General features: G+C 43.3%; 1 protein-coding gene across 2 annotated transcripts in view; it reads right to left on the bottom strand.

The window, feature by feature from the left end:
- Positions 1–16,670, bottom strand: part of FOXRED2 (FAD dependent oxidoreductase domain containing 2) — a 692,701-nt gene that overhangs the window by 647,725 nt on the left and 28,306 nt on the right. For both annotated transcript variants that reach the window (XM_040407426.1, XM_040407427.1), the window contains exon 3: positions 15,478–15,729. In XM_040407426.1, the coding sequence (XP_040263360.1) occupies positions 15,478–15,729 (252 nt within the window). The remainder of the gene's footprint in view (positions 1–15,477; positions 15,730–16,670) is intronic.

Raw genomic sequence — 16,670 nt, 5'->3', positions numbered from 1 at the left:
AATCTGATAGGTATTACTGGCTTCTGTGATGCTACCCAGGGCCGGGCCGACACAGAGGCTGGCGAGGCTCCAGCCTCAGGGCGCAGCCTGGGGTGGGCGGAAAAACAAACCTTTTTTTTTTTTATCACTTACTTGCTGCTGTGCAAAAACCCTGATGCTCTCAAAAAGAGCAAGCAATATAAAACATTGTAGTTTGATACCTTTTACCCCTTAAAGACCGGCCCCATTTTCATTTGTACATTAGCCATAACCTTTTTATTTTTCCATTCACAGTTATATGAGGGCTTATTTTGTGTGGGACAAGATGCATTTTTTAAATGCCGCCATTTAGTTTACCATGTCTTGTATCAGAAAGCAGGAAAAAAATATATTTGTGGGTTAAAAAAAAAACCAAAAAAAAAACCACACACAATTCCACCAAGATTTTTGAGGTTTTCACATCACAGCGTTCACTAAAAATGCCGTCTTTATTCTGCGGCTCAATACGATACTAAACTTGTATGGTTTTTATTTTGTTTAATTACTTTAAAAAATTACTTTTCTATATTTCGGTCTATGTGAGGGCTTGTTTTTGTTTAACGATCAGTAGTTTTCTGGGGGAAGGGGGGGGGGCCCATACAAAAATTTGCTGTGGCGCCCAGTCACTTCTAGTTACGCCCCTGAGCAGGAGGCTGCTGATTGGCCAGTATTAGCTAGCTGCCCTGCCATTGGTCCATCCTTTCACACCCCCTTCTCTCTGGAGCTGAACACAGCAGGAGGCAGGCGTTCTCACAGTGGATCATGTGACCATGAAGGAGCTTGTGACCAGTGACGTCACAGACCTCCTTCTAACAAATCCATTCTAGCATCTACCCAGCATGTATGGCAGGACTCTGCTGAGCAAAGACCATGTGCCCAGGTGAGGTGACCACAGAAGTGCCCTGGCATCTGTCTGCTGCTGGAAGCTCAATGTGGAGCTTTATGAATGTAAAAACTAATAGCCAAGAGGCTAAACAAAACCCTGCTTGTCTGCTTCTGACCCTAATCTTAACACATAACGTTCATTTGATTCCAATCTACTCTAACACCTAAAGGGATTTTTTTAAAGCCTGCTGTTTCTCTAGAAGATGACCTTATGCTGATAGTAGTGTTAATAGAGTCTCAAAGGTCTGTAAAAATAGGGTAACTGCTTATATAGACCCTTGAGACTCTATTACCACTACTATAAACATAAGGTCACCTAGAGAAAGAGCAAGTTTTTTTAATTATCTTTTTCCTTTAGGTGTTAAAACATAACTTATTTGATTGCTTGAACACCTAAAGGAAATCAAATTAAAAACCTGCTGTTTCTCAAGATGACCTTATGTTGATAGCAGTGGTAATAGAGTCTGAAAGGTCTATAGAAGCAGTTACCCTATTTTTACAGACCTTTGAGGCTCTATTAACACTACTATCAACATAAGGTCATCTAGAGACACAGCAGGTTTTTAAAAAGATTTTTCCTTTAGGTGTTACAGCAATCAAATGAAAGTTATGTTTTAACACCTAAAGGAAAAACATAATTAAAAAAAACATGCTGTTTCTCTAAATGACCTGATGTTGATAGTAGTGTTAATAGAGTCTCAAAGGTTTGTAAAAATAGTGTACCTGATTCTATAGACCTTTGAGACTCTATTACCATGACTTTTAGCATAAGATCATCTGAAGAAACATCAGGTTTTAAATTTTTTTTTATTTAGGTGTTCGAGCAATCAAATGGAGGGGGAGAAATGTGACATGGGTGAGGATGGGGTTACATGATGGGCCGGAGACAATGACTGTAGTCTGTCTGTGCCATGGACGGGGAGAAATATGACATGGAGGGCTGATGGCTGACATGGGGGTCTGATCTGAGGCATTGGGGGTGTGCCTGTGAGCTGGGGTCTGATGGCTGGTCTGACCTGAGGTGGAATGAAAAATATTGTTTCCTATTATCCTCCTTTAAAACCTAGGTGCGTCTTATGGGACGAACCTACATTTTGGCGCACCCCCCCCCCCCCTTCCCCCAGGTGAGCTGAAGGGGTCGGGGGGGGGTCGGGGGCGCCAAAATGTAGGTTCGCTTGTGTTGGTAAAAAACCTTGCACCGGCCCTGGGCGCAGGCAAGGGGGGGGGGGGGCGCACTTGGGCAGCTCAGCCTCTGTTGGTGGTGGACCTTGTCCCAGCCCTGATGCTACCCCTCTATGGCGTAACCCTCAACTGCCTGAGATATTTAGTCTAGAAGGTTTTTCTTCATGGGAGAGGAGGGGCCTATTGTTCTTGGGACACCTTCAATCAGGTGGAGTTTTTAAATCTTTTACACAGTTGCAGGAAGACTTTAACTTGCCCAACACAGCTTTTTTTTTTTCAGTTTTTGCAACTGAGGCATGCATTTCAGGCACAATTTCCCAAGGGAGTGCAGATTACTGACTCTCCCTCTGTGATTAAGCATTTATTAAATGGCTCCTCGACTAAAGGCCTCATTTCTTTGCTTTATAGATATATTATTGATACCACCTCCTCTTCTACTACCATTAGGGCAAAGGCCCAGTGGGAAAAGGATCTTGGAATGTTGTCCCAGGAACAATGGACAGATATTTTGGCCCTCACTCCCTCTTTAACAGTTAGTGAATCCCAGCGACTGTCACAACTGTTCCTTATCCATCGAGTATATAGGACCCCACAATTTCTTCAGGATTGGTATTCGTCCGAATTCAATGTGCCCTAGATGTGGGGAAGAGGAAGCGACATTGCTCCATATAATTTGGAGTTGCCCACGGCTGCGTTCCTATTGGGAGGATGTCAGAAGTATTATAGCGACGGCAACTCAGATACGTTTACCTGATGACCCTAGGATCTGCGCGTTGGGGCTACTAGATTTTCCTGGGACAGGGGGACAGGAGCTCCTTATGTATTCACAGACTTCGGTTCCAGGCTAGGGTACTGATAGCTAAACATTGGATACGAGAGGCTCCGCCCACAAGGCAAGAGTTTATTAATAGGATGAATATAACCCTGAGGCTAGAAAAGGGAGTATATGCTAAACAAAATTGTCCAAATAAGTTCTTATCTCTATTGCAAGGGTGGGTTGAGTCTGCGCAACTAGCTTCACAGGCGCTAGTTCAAGATTGTGTACGGGGACAACTGACCTTCTTACTCTCCCTCTCCAGGTGTTCTACATAATTACTGTGTGATGTTTGAACGGCTGAGCCACTATACTCAGACAGAGTTGTCTTGATGCCTAGACGCATGGTTGTCCTTAATATGCAGACATTGCAGTCTCTCTGCTCAAGTAGGGAAGGGGTGGAAGGGAGGGTGTTATTGAGTAAAATGTTACAGAATGTTAATCATTTTAATGCTGTATTGCTCATATAATTCTTGACTTCCCATATTTGTCTTAGGTGTCTGATTACACCACTATCTTTGTATCTCTTTGTACTTATTTCAATTGTACAAAAAACAAAGAACTCCTTTTTGGTGTTCACGTGATACTGTTTATTTCAATAAAAAATAAACTGCTAAAAAAAAAAAAAAGAGAGATTCAGTGTGCAAAAGAGGCCTTCTGGAGTCTCTGGGAAAGTGGTCTCAGCCGGGCTGGCTGAGGAGCCACGGGGCTAGGTGTTAGCCTAAACATTGGGGGACTCCGCGAGGTCTGGGAAGTGACTGTCGCAAGGCCAGACAGGCAGACTTCTGGGCCACAATCCCCCAAAAGGACTGGATTTTGTTACAGCCTAGGAAGTGCTGGAGCACAGGCTGGAAAAGCCACATGGTCGTACCGTGTGTGAACGGTGTTATAAGTGAGGTAGGAATACTCCTGTTTAGTTAGAGCCCAGATGGGCAAGGTGTTTGTTTTGTTGTTTTGTGTTTTGTTCTGGGAAAATAAACCTGTCACGGTAGGTGAGAGAAGGGAAGCAAACCAAATACAACAAAAGCAACAAAACACCAGGCTAGGCCCCAAAGCTAGGGAACAGGGAAAGGTCACCACTTGACAATCCCTGAGTCTTTCCCTGACTGCTGACAACATGAGCAAATCCTAAAGGTGGAAGTGCTCATGCACTGGAACCTAAGCCTAGCTGAAACTGAAACAAACCCTCAGCTAGGGATCTGGAGATAAGACAACCGGTTCCTAGCATTTGGTGCAAGAACCAGCGTCTTTCTGAGGCCTAGCCAAAACACACAACAAAAGGGAAGGAATAGGACTTAGCTTAAGACGGACGGGGATCAGGAGATCTACCAAACACCAGCTGAGAACTCCAGAAGCAAATATAAACCGCAAGAGCTATAGTGAGAGATGGGTATAAATAGCACCACTAAATAGCTAATTAGCAGAACCTGTGAGGAGGTGTGATCCTGCCCAAAACCACTACAAATCAGATAGACTCACGTGTAGCAAGTCTGTCATATCTTCTCAGGCCTCTCACAGGGCAGGGCGTGACAAAACCTTACGTTTGGACCTGCAACCCGGCTGTTGTGGAAATGATTGTGAGAATGACCCCCGAGAAAGAGCTAATCCCCCACACCACATTATCACTATCTGCAGCTAAATTGTTAAAGGGAATCTCTCACCTAGTTTTACCCTATAGAGCTGCGGACATGCACGGATAGATCTCCGCTAGCATGTCAGCAATATACCTGTACCATAGCTCTGAATGGTTTTATTTAATTTAAAAAATGATTTTATAGATGTGTAAATTAGCCAAGTAAGACATGGTTACTTACGGTTAAGAAGCCCAGCCACGCCCCCTGTGAAGGAGCCCAGTACCGACTAGTCTTTTCAACTGACTGCATTTGGATGTCTACCTCTACAGTGCTAATGAGATGTGCATCAACAAATTTGAAAAACAGAATAATAATTAGAGGGGTAAAAAGCGAAAGAGAGAGTAAATAGAAAAAAAAGGGGTAAAAGGTTTTAACCCCCGTTTAAAGGGTATGGGTTGCACTAGTTCTTCATAGGGTGCAATTAGTAAACTCGCGAAATTATGGCACTGTAGCTTTGTGAGCAAGGAGGAGATTCTGGGCTCCTTCACAGGAGGCGTGGCTGGGCTCATTAATCGTAAGTAACCACGTCTTGGTCACCTTACTTGGCTAATTTTCATATCTATAAAATCATGTTTTTATACGAAATAAAACCACACAGAGCTATGGGACAGGTATATTGCGGACATGCTAGCGGAGATCTATCCCTGCATGTTCGCAGCTCTATAGGGTAAAACTAGGTGACAGATTCCCTTTAATTCCTACATTCTGACGGAACTCAAGGCCTCCAACTCTATAGGACTAGGCCAATAAGGTCAATCAAATACTTTGACTAGAGGAGCTAGCTCACTGGGAAGTTATGACCAGAACATCCTCAAAATCTGGGATCCCTGGACATGGACACATCCCAACTGACTCCTACACAGCCTTGAATTTTATTTTATCTATAGTTTACTAGTTTACTAATTGCACCCTATGAAGAACTAGTGCAACCCATACCCTTTAACCCCCCCACCTCCCAAAACTTTTACCCCCATTTATTTTTATTTTTTTACTCTCTCTTTCGCTTTTTACCCCTCTAAATATTGTTCTGTTTTTCAAATTTGTTGATGCACATCTCACTAGCACTGTAGAGGTAGACATCCAAATGCAGTCAGTTGAAGACTAGTCTGTTTGCATTAGAACAATTTATCATGGATCATATTTAAACCTCTAAATGATTGTGCTGTTTATTGTGAGAAAATTACTTTTTTTGTATTTTGTATTCTATGACCTGCAGAATATCATTGAATAATAAAAAGAGATTTAACACAGAAATTGACCTGCCATGCAGATTTAGAAATAGACAGCATGTCAATTCGGTTTTAGTTGCAGAGTTCATCCTTTTCTAATGAAAAGGCACATCAAATCTGCACCAAAATCCACAGTTACAAATTGCGTTTTTTGGGTCTAGGTTAAAAAAACACACACTGAAATCCTGTATACAAGCTGACATAAAAGACTGCTTCCAACTTATCACTTGGTTCCAAACACATCTTCTACAAGATGACCATCCTATCTCATAGGCCAACTAGCCTAACATATAATTCTTTAATTTCCATTGGACCCTAAATGGATACTCCTGTGTGCCAAGGGGACCCACCCGGGTTCCCCAACTGGTCTTAATTTTCAATTCAGAGATTTTGGTTTGAAATGATACAGATATTGTTAAAAGTTCACTGTTGATCCTTCCTTTCCTTCCTCCCTTTTAACCTTTCTCCCCTTCCTTACTTTTGCCCTCTGGAGATAATTTAAGTTCAGCTAATGCCTCTCTACCATGTATGCACAATTATCCCAAGTAGGTGGAACAATTGCGGACAGAATAATACTAAGCAACAAATTGCTATTTATGGGATGACTAGAATGGACTATCATTTCAGGAAAGCCTAAATCCTGACTCCTGACATTCAAGGAATCTACAGTTACAGTAATTTTGGCAATATGTGCTTATGGATTCAAACATGTTATCCAGAAAGATAAGAAGCGGTTGGTTGCTAGGAGATGCTGAGGAGAAGCAGGGAGATCCCCTCCAGAGCATTGTCTTAGGATTTATTCATATGAACAAAAAAGAAAAATGACTGTTAAAAACAAATAGTGAACAGATGACAAATGGCTGTTAAAAACAATTAGACAACTGGGAAATGGATAAAAACTTTGTGACACACAGATGCCAAATGGTCATGAAAACCTGAATGTTTAAAAATTTTTAATGCCCGTTCTTTCTTCACCGTCATGTCAAATGCGAAAAAGTATGAGTAATCCGGTTTCCTGGCAGTCTCCATGATAGCACATCCTAAGACTGACTTTCCTCTGATAGGACAGGAAAAATCCCCATCCCTGCACATCCAGTGTATTTTCAACAGACACCAGGGTAAAGAATTAAAAATCATTAAAGATAGATAGGGTGGGAAATATGTGCTGTGTGGGCAACCATACTTACAAGACCAGTGTTCAAAGGCAGGGACACCAAACAGTTCCTCAAAAGTCCTCTTTATTTAGGCTTTTCATATCAGTACAGCTGGTACATCCGGATCGCAGCTGGGTCCAGCAGTCGTAGCACACTCTGACAGTGTTACCTCACACTGTCTGACTTTCCTCCAGACTGAGACACACCTAAGATCCAGTAGTAGGATTAAATAGGATCCCTGGACATGAGCATGCCTCAAGTCCCGGACTGGAACCTGGGGAACAGGCACCCACCCAACACATTGGCTGTTCCCAGTAAAAGCCCGCCCTGAACTAGCTAAACCAGATACACTATCTATATGGTGTCCCCCAACTACTTTGGTGGACACCTGGACTAGGGCTTTTACTCCACCAAGGCGGGACACCTTGGTGACACATTCATGGTATAAGCAAGCCGCATTAGAATACTTCCTGCAACATTCTGGGTGACACATATCTCCCCTCATAAATGACTCCTGTCACCACCTCACAGCTGTCATGGAGACTTTCAGGAAATCGGATTACTGGTGAGTGTAAGACTCATTTCCCCAGTAGTCTCCATGACAGCACATGCTGAGAATTAGCAAAGAAAAAATTCTAGGGGGGACTACAGCACAAAGGACCCTGTGTCCAAAGGCCATATCCTCATTGGCAAACACATGTAATTTGTAGTGATTAGTGAAAGTATGGGCCCTCTTCCAGGTAGCGGCCCTACAAATCTGTTCTAAGGAGGCTGAAGATCTTTCCACCCATGAAGATGAAATGGCCCTATTGGATTAAGCTCTAAGGGAAATGGGGAATCCTGTCCTACAGCCTTATACGCTTTATACGCTTCAGTAATGGCTGATTTTATCCAGCAGAACGCGTAACATCTAAACTAAGGTATTTAACCTCTTGCTCACTAGTAGGATAGGCACAAAAGGATGTCCTGGGACCTATGATGTCCTGGGACCTATGAAAGGAGGTAACCACTTTGGGTAAAAAAAAAAACTCGGGTCTAGTTTGAATACTAACGTCTTGAATATTTAGTTCTTCAATGGAAAGGGCTTGGAGCTAGCAAACACATCTAGCTGAATATATGGCTACTAAGAAAATGGTATAAGGTGTGAGCCACCTAATGGATATAGATTCTAGAGGCTCAAAAGGGGAATAAAAAAATACCTAAATAATACCGTATTCAGATTCCAAGGAGCTACTAGGTTTTTTATCGTAGGTCTAATCCTATCTGCTACTTTCAAAAACCTGGCCACCCAAGGTACATCAGTAAGGCTGGAATTGTACAGGGCACCTACAGCCGAGACCTGAACTCTGAGGGTGTTTGGAGCAAGATCCAAATATAAACCTTCCTTAAGGAATTCTAGAATGAGAGTAATATTAGGGGATGACTGATTGAACTTCTTACCACTCCAAGAAGGAAACTTCCTCCACACTTTTAAGCAAGCTCTAGATGTATTAGATTTTCTGCTGAGCAACAAAGTCCTTACTACCTTCTTGGAGGGACCTAACTTAAGCAGGATGGATTCCTCAGAATCCATGCTGACAATTTGAGAATCCTGGGATCTGGATGGCAAATCTGGCCCTGTGACAACAGATACGGTCTCTGGGGCAGAATAGTGTCTTCCTGACTGAGGGATCTCAGAAGCCAGAACCAACCTTTCCTGGGCCAGTAAAGCACCACTAGAATCAGAGTACATCTCTCTGCTTGAAATTTCTGCCGGACCCTGTGAATCAGTAAAAATCTTTCTGGTAAGAGTCTGGACTTTTCCCAATTTATTATCTATTCCAAGGCCTGGAGGTGGGATAAGACGAACTGCAGATGATCCTGGAGAAGGTCTTTGTTGTCTGCCACTACTAATAAATCGTCCAGGTACGGGATTACTAGTTTGCCCTTCTGTCTGAGACTTATTACTACTTCCACCATGAACTTGGTGAATATCCTGGGAGCTGACGAGATTCTAAACGAGAGACAGGTAAACTGGAAATGGTGAGTGTGGCCCTGTAGTGCAACTGCAAACCAAAGAAGATGCTTTGATTTGGGATGGATTAGAAAGTATTAATATGCATTCTTTAGGTTAAGATGGCCATTACCACTCCTTTCCGGATTAACTTGACTGCCGACTTTACCGTCTCCATCTTGAATTTTTTATATGAAATAAACCAGTTCAGTTGGTTTTAGATTTATTATAGTCCTGAATTTGCCATTTAGTTTTTTTATTATAAAGAGTTGGGAGTAATGACACCTGCCCTGCTCTACCTGAGGAACAGGTTCTATTACCCCTAAATGCAAAAGGTCTGCCATGCTTGAGGTCATGCAGGACTGCTGACAAGCAGGGAGAAGATACCCTTCTATTATTATACTGTTTATCCAAGGATTTGAAATGGTCTGCTCCCAGATGTTTAACCCCTTAAGGACTCAGGCCCATTTCACCTTAAGGACCAGGCCATTTTTTGCAAATCTGACCAGTGTCACTTTAAGTGCTGATAACTTTAAAACGCTTTGACTTATCCGGGCCATTCTGAGATTGTTTTTTTGTCACATATGGTACTTCATGACACTGGTAAAATGAAGTTAAAAAAAATCTATTTACCAAAAATTTGTAAAAAATTTCAAATTTCCAAGTTTCAATTTCTCTACTTCTATAATACATAGTAATACCTCCAAAAATAGTTATTAATTTACATTACCCATATGTCTACTTCATGTTTGGATCATTTTGGGAAGTTTAGAAAAAAATCTTGAAATTTTTCAGAAATTTTCAAAAACCCAATTTTTATTGACCAGTTCAGGTCTGAAGTCACTTTGCGAGACTTACATAATAGAAACCACCCAAAAATGACCCCATTCTATAATCTACACCCCTCAAGGTATTCAAAACTGATTTTACAAATGTCGTTAACCCTTTAGGTGTTCCACAAGAATTAATGGAAAATAGAGATACAATTTAAAAATTTCACTTTTTGGGCAGATTTTCCATTTTAATAATTTTTTTCCAGTTACAAAGGAAGGGTTAACAGCCAAACCAAACTCAATATTTATGGCCCTGATTGTGTAGTTTACAGAAAAACCCCATATGTGGTTGTAAATCGCTGTACGGGCACACGGCAGGGCGCAGAAGGAAAGGAATGCCATACGGTTTTTGGATGGCAGATTTTGCTGGACTGGTTTTTTTGACACCATGTCCCATTTGAAGCCCCCCTGATGCACCTCTAGAGTAGAAAATCCATAAAAGTGACCCCATCTAAGAAACTACACCCCTCAAGGTATTCAAAACTGATTTTACAAATGTCGTTAACCCTTTAGATGGTTAGATTGGTACTATTTTGGTGGGCAAATGCCTTTTTGATCTCTTGCTGTTGTACTTTGTGTGATGTAAGGTGACAATTTCTTTTTTTATTTAGCACAGTTTTTTTTTTTTTTTTTTTTACGTTGTTAATCTGAGGGGTTAGGTCATGTGATATGTTTATAGAGCCGGTCGATACGGACGCGACGATACCAAATATGTATACTTTTCCCCCCTTCCTGTTTTTTACCAATTTTTTTTTATTTTATTTGGGGAAAATTACGTTTTTGTTTATTTTTACTTGAAACATGTTAATTTTTTGGGGGGGAAACTTTTGGGGGTCTAATCCTTTACAATGCATTCCAATACATCTGTATTGGAATGCATTGGCTGCATGAGTCTGTGTGTATTACTCATACAGCTTCCGGGGCCTGTGAGATCCAGGGGGCTGGATCTCACAGGCTCTTCACCGGAAGGCAGCGCGATGCCTTCCTTAGACATCGTGCTGCCTTCCATGCCATCTAGTCCCCCCCACAGCCACATGGGGACCTGATGGCACCGCCGCCGCCCGCCGGATAAGGTAAAAGCCGCAAACCGCAGGTCTGAATTGACCTGCGGTTTGCGGCGATAGCCGATATGGGGGGGGTCACGGGACCCCCCCGCGGTGTTGTGACAGGATGCCCGCTAAATGATTTTCAGCGAGCATCCTGTTTCTATTAACCCCCGCCGCGCGCAATGTAAATTTAAACTTAGGACGTACCGGTACGCCCTGGGTCCTTAAAGACTCGGGAAACAGGGTGTACCGGTATGCCCTAAGTCCTTAAGGGGTTAAAAAGTAGCTGAGTCGCCCCTCCCCCACACCTGGATGGCGTCATTGTTTAGGGGTGGTGGAGGAGGACTCCCCCTTGTTGGGATTAAAAAGAAAATTTCTTCCTTTTCCATCCTTTGCATAACTCCACCACCCTGTTTTTCCTATCCCTTGTTTATCATCGCGATGGTACTGTCTGCCACGAAAAAACTGGGCCCTGGAACAAGATTTATCCTCTGAAAACCCCGTCTTTCTGTCCGTGGCATTCTCTAAAATCTTACCAAGCTCTGGTCCAAACACGTACTGACCATGAAAAGAAAGAGAAATTTTGTTTTTAGATGCGATATCATCAGACCAGGCCTTTAACCAAAGTATTCTCCAAATAGTATTGGAGAGTACAGCTGTGCGAGCAGAAATACAGACAGACTCAGCGGAAGCGTCAGCTAGAAAACTAATCGCCATATGCAAGTGGAAGACTACCTAAATCTGGTCCTTAGGGGTCTTGTCTATTAGGTGAAGCTTCAACTGCTCCAGCCATACATTAAGAGTGTGGGCTACGGATGTTGCAGCCATCACTGGTTTCAATAGCACTGCTGTAGCTTCTCAAGAACTTTTTAGAAGACTTCCGCCTTTCTGTCTATAGGGTCTATCAACTGGGCCGCATCCAGCTACTTTAGCTACAGGTTCATCCACCCTAGGGATTGATTCTCAGTCGATGCAATATTCCTCATCAAATGGGTAGCATCTTTTAATCCCACGAAGAATAAAAGAACCCTTTTCTGGCACTCCTGTAACGAGGTTCCGAAGGTGCACTCGGTCTCCCATTAGCCGCAGACCTGCTGCTTAGCTTCGGGAGCGATGATCTGTGTTTGACCTCATTCCCAGGGCAGCTTTGCTAGCTTAGAGGCCCCCTGCTCCTTAGTCTGCCTTGAGCGCCGAGCTGATCACTCGGTGCTCGACTGGTTGGTCTGTCGGTCATTTGACGCTGGCCACGTCACATGACCCTCACTCCCCACTATAAATACAGGCAGCCTGCTGGCCACAGGTTGCCTGTTAATTTAGGTTCCACCTGTGACTTTGTCTTTCCTGGCGTACTTACCTCCTGCTGAATTCCTGACGATCCTCTGCCTGCTCCTCGTGTACTTTGCTGCTCTCCTGGTATTCTGACCCCGGCCTCCTCCTGACGATCCTCTGCTGACTCCTTTGGTACTTCTAGACTCTCCTGGTATTTATGACCCCGACTTCTCCTGACAATTCTCTGCTTGCTCCATTTGTACTTTGTAGCTTTCCTGGTATTGACTCGGTCCGTTCACGTTCTGTTGTTTGTCTGTCTGTCATCTTTGTCTGTCTGTCATCCCTTCACTTATTCCAAGCTAGGGATTGCCGTCCAGTTGTCCCCTGTCATTAGGACACGCGAGGCAAGTAGGCAGGGCCAGGGGTAAGGGTGGAGCGCAGTGGTCACTTCCCTCCCCCCTGTGTGTGTGTGTGTGTACGCGATCGTTACAACTCCACTCTGATTAATTTCTGCACGCTATCAGGAACTGGAAGCACAGACCTTATTTTTTTTGGGACAAGTTGTACTTTCTAATGCCACCATTTAATATGGCATACAATGTAGTGGAAAGCGGGGGAAAAATTCCTAATGGGGTGGAATTGGAGAAAAATGCTATTCCTCCACCGTTTTATGGGTTTTGTTCCCATGGCGTTCCGTTTGCGGCAAAACTGACCTGTGCCCTTCATTCTCTGGGTCAGTACAATTACAATTATACCACACATGTATAGTTTTTTTTATGTCTAAATAGTGTAAAAATAAATGTAAACTTTGAGAACATAGTAACATAGTTTACAAGGCTGAAAAAATACATCTGTCAAATATCTTTTTTTTACATCACGATGTTCTGACCCCCCATAACTTTTTTATAGTTATATCTACTGAGCTGTGTAGGGGTTCATCTTTTGCGGGACAATCTGAAGTGTTTATTGATACCATTTTGGAATGTGTGTGACTTTTTGATCACATTTTATAAAAGAAAAATTGTGTAAGAGAAGCAATGTATTTATATTTTAATAGTTTTCAGTCCCGGTGATACCCATGATGTTTATATTTTTTGTTATTTATGTGTTTAATTTTTTATTCTACGGAAAGGGGGTGATATAATTTTTTTTTATTTTTTTTACTTTCTGAACAATCATGGATTTTTTACATCCATTATTGTTCAGAATTGCTTATTTCTTATGTTGGCCTGCGAGCTTTCGGGTTTTTTACCCTTTAAACGCCGTGATCTCACCTGATCACGGCATCTAAAAGCTTAATTGACCGCGATCACAATTATTGCAGGTTGCGGTCATTAGCCGCAGGTCTCTGCTGTTTGAAACCATGGGGCTCGTTGCATGCATGAGCGGGCGCGATGTTTGCCCATCGCTCCAGCACCATACATGTACGGTGCTGGTAGTAAAGGGGTTAAGCAGAAGTCTGATATCCCTCAGAAAACTAGAGGATTCCCCTTTGACCATCTTAGTCGTACAGTCCGTACAAAGGGGCTTAGTCACAGAGGAAGGTAAATACTTAGAGCATAACCCACACTTCCTGGATTTTAATTTAGTAGAGGAGGATGACTCCTTTTCTCCCTAAAAATACAAGGGGGAAAAGGGTCATCCACAAGAGGGTAATACAGGCTACTCATTGTTCCTTGAATGGGGGTAGGCTCTGGTCCTGAGCCTGGCATGGTAAGGAAGCTCATGGCAATGGTCCCATTCACGCTGTCGCTGCTACTGCTTAAGAGAAGGGTGTTTAGTGCCAGACGCCATATTCTCACAGGTCCTGCACTTTATATACACATGGGCTGCGTAAGGACCTGGGATGGTGGATGTGACGTGAGGGCACTTAGCCACGCCCCTGGCATCCGATGTCACCACCCAGAGGCAGGAGGGAATCACGTCATAGCTTTGCTCCGGCCGCCCTCTCTTCTGTGCATGTAACCCGCCTGGACGGCCGCAAAAGGGAACTTTGCCGGGGACACCGGAAAAGCCGGGTCCCGGACACAGTCCTTGATGGAGGGAGAGTCGGACCCCGGATCTGACCCTTGGCCTGCTAAAAATGTAAGGTTAAACAGAAAAATAAAAATTACTGCCAGAAAACCCCACAGAGTCACGCAGCACCTCTCTGATGCTTCCTTCCCTGGCAGGACTGGAAAAAACACTGGTGGTGGAGGAAAGGGGAGGGGGTTTAACTCTCTATGTGTTATTTCCTATCAGAGGAAAGTCAGTCTCAGGATGTCCTGTCATGGAGATGACTGGGGAATATGGCCTAATCCTTAGTAGTTTACAGTGGCGTACCTACCATATAGGCAGACCACGCAGCTGCTATGGGGCTTGTGAGGAAGGGGGGGCCCTGCAGTGGAGGAGAGTCCCCGCCCCTGTCTATCTTCCTAACTGTCTCCCGTCTGCTAGCTCCGCCTCCTGCATGTTAGCTCCGCCCCCGCCCGATTCCTCTGGATTGCCACAACCAGTAATGAAGTAAGTGAGGACTTGTAGGTGAGGACAGTGCAGAGGTGTATGTGTGTGGAAGGGGGCAAGGTCACTCAGCTTTCCCAGGCTATTCCTCTGCACATATGCCATTCAGAACAGGAGGGAAGCTGGGTGTCACTACATTATGTAATGTGACTCAGCTTTCCTGATGTCCTGCATGGCACAAGTGCAGAGGCATGAGAAGATATGAGGGTTGTGTTACTCAGCTTTCTCATGTCTCTCCACATGTGCCATGCAGGAGAGCAGAAAAGCTGGGTGCTATTACATCATGTAATGTCACTCAGATTTCCTGCTATCCTGCAAGGCATAAAAGCAGATAATAAGAACATGGAAAGGCAGGGGGAGGGGGTCACTCAGCTCACTCACTTCATCAAACTTTTCTCATGTCTTTTCTCATGTGCATGTGCCATGCTGGACAGCAGGAAAGTTGGGTGGTATTACATCATGTAATGCCCCAGATTTTTGTCAATATATGCTGAACACTGCTGGAACCTACCAGATCCTATTCACTATAATGGGTCTGTTGGGTTCCAGCGTAAGTACTGCTGCACGAGATGGGGCAGGGGAGAAGTTAGGGAGGGTAGTGAGAGGAGCCAGGGTGCATAGTGGGAGGGACTAGGAACGGGCATGGGGGCCCAATCTAAATTCTTGCTATGGGGCCCAATGATTTCTGTGTACGCCCCTGGTAGTTTACATAAGCAAGAAGATGAATTATGTATTATGTATTATGAATGCAGGATCAGACTACACAGAGTTTAGTTGGCTACATTGTTTCATATTTTAAATTTTATATGCAGTGGAGCAGTAAAGGTAGGTGGAAAGGTGGACCTTCCATTTAAGACATACTCTTCACACAGTGTAGTATGACACCAATAGAGTTTGTTTCGCAATACTTCATTTACTTGCCTCAAATCCCCAACATAGTGTGTCGACCAGGACAGTCGGACTCTGGAACGCCCAATCATATGTACAAAATTAGTGGAGCTTAGGATGTTTTGAGCAGTTTCAAATGCAGAATTTCCACGTCCCAAAATGAGTACACTTTGTCCTGTGAAATTGGATGGGTCTATTGAAATGGTCTCATAGCCTTCTACATACTCTTCTCCAGGAAATTTCAATTTATTAGCCAAGGACAATCCAGTGGCCACCAGAAGAACACTGAAACAGAATAAAATTATTATTATTACTACATTAACACATTCTGAGTATATAATATATAAATACAACAGAGAAGTTTAGTTACAACTTTATGCAAGTTCACATAAACACTTTACCATCAGAGCCAAAGCTATGATGCTAAAATGAGAGATTAAAGTGTACTTCACCATCCACCATCTGGTAGCTTACACAGAAGCAATAAAATATGGCCTGACAACATCTTATATTATGGAAGTAACGTGAGGTATGAGGGAAGAGCACAGCTGACCCCTCTTTTCCATTTTATTGACACTGCTTTTAAGATGTTAGTACTAAATACAATAGCAACATATGGGGTCATTTATTAAGACAGTTTAGACGCTGGTCTTAATAACCCATGCACTGGCTGTGGATGAGCCAGAGTTACAGGGCGCCGGTCTCTACATAACTTAGGCGCATCCGCCATCTGTCTAAAACAGGCGTAGAAAATGATAAATGAGATGGGCCGGACAGCCCCCTTCCCTGCCCACATCACAACCCCATCACAAGACCATCATCAGTAAGAAAAAGTGGCAGATTCTGCGGCAAATCTACTTTTCGACCGAATCTGCGACAGATATACGCCAAATATTGGCGTATATCTGATAATAAATGACCCCCATCGTTTGTAAGGCTGAAAAAAACATCTGTCTATCCAGTTCAACCTGTTATCCTGAAAGTTGATCCACAGGCAAATACACTGATTTTAGGGAAAAAAATTCCTTCCCGACTCCAATGAGGATAACTCCCTGGATCAACAACCATTTTCCAGAAATCTAGTAACTATAACCTGTAATACTATTACACTCCAAAAATACATCCAGGCTACTCTTGAACTCTTTTAGTGAACTCACCATCACCACCTCCTCAGGCAGAGAGTTCCAGTGCTTTTACTGCAAAGAATCCTTTTTTAAGGTGCACAA

Source organism: Bufo bufo, chromosome 9, assembly GCF_905171765.1.
Source record: "Bufo bufo chromosome 9, aBufBuf1.1, whole genome shotgun sequence".
Taxonomy (NCBI): Eukaryota; Metazoa; Chordata; class Amphibia; order Anura; family Bufonidae; genus Bufo; species Bufo bufo.
Note: the sequence above shows the minus strand (reverse complement) of the source record. Positions and strands in the feature narration are given on the sequence as shown.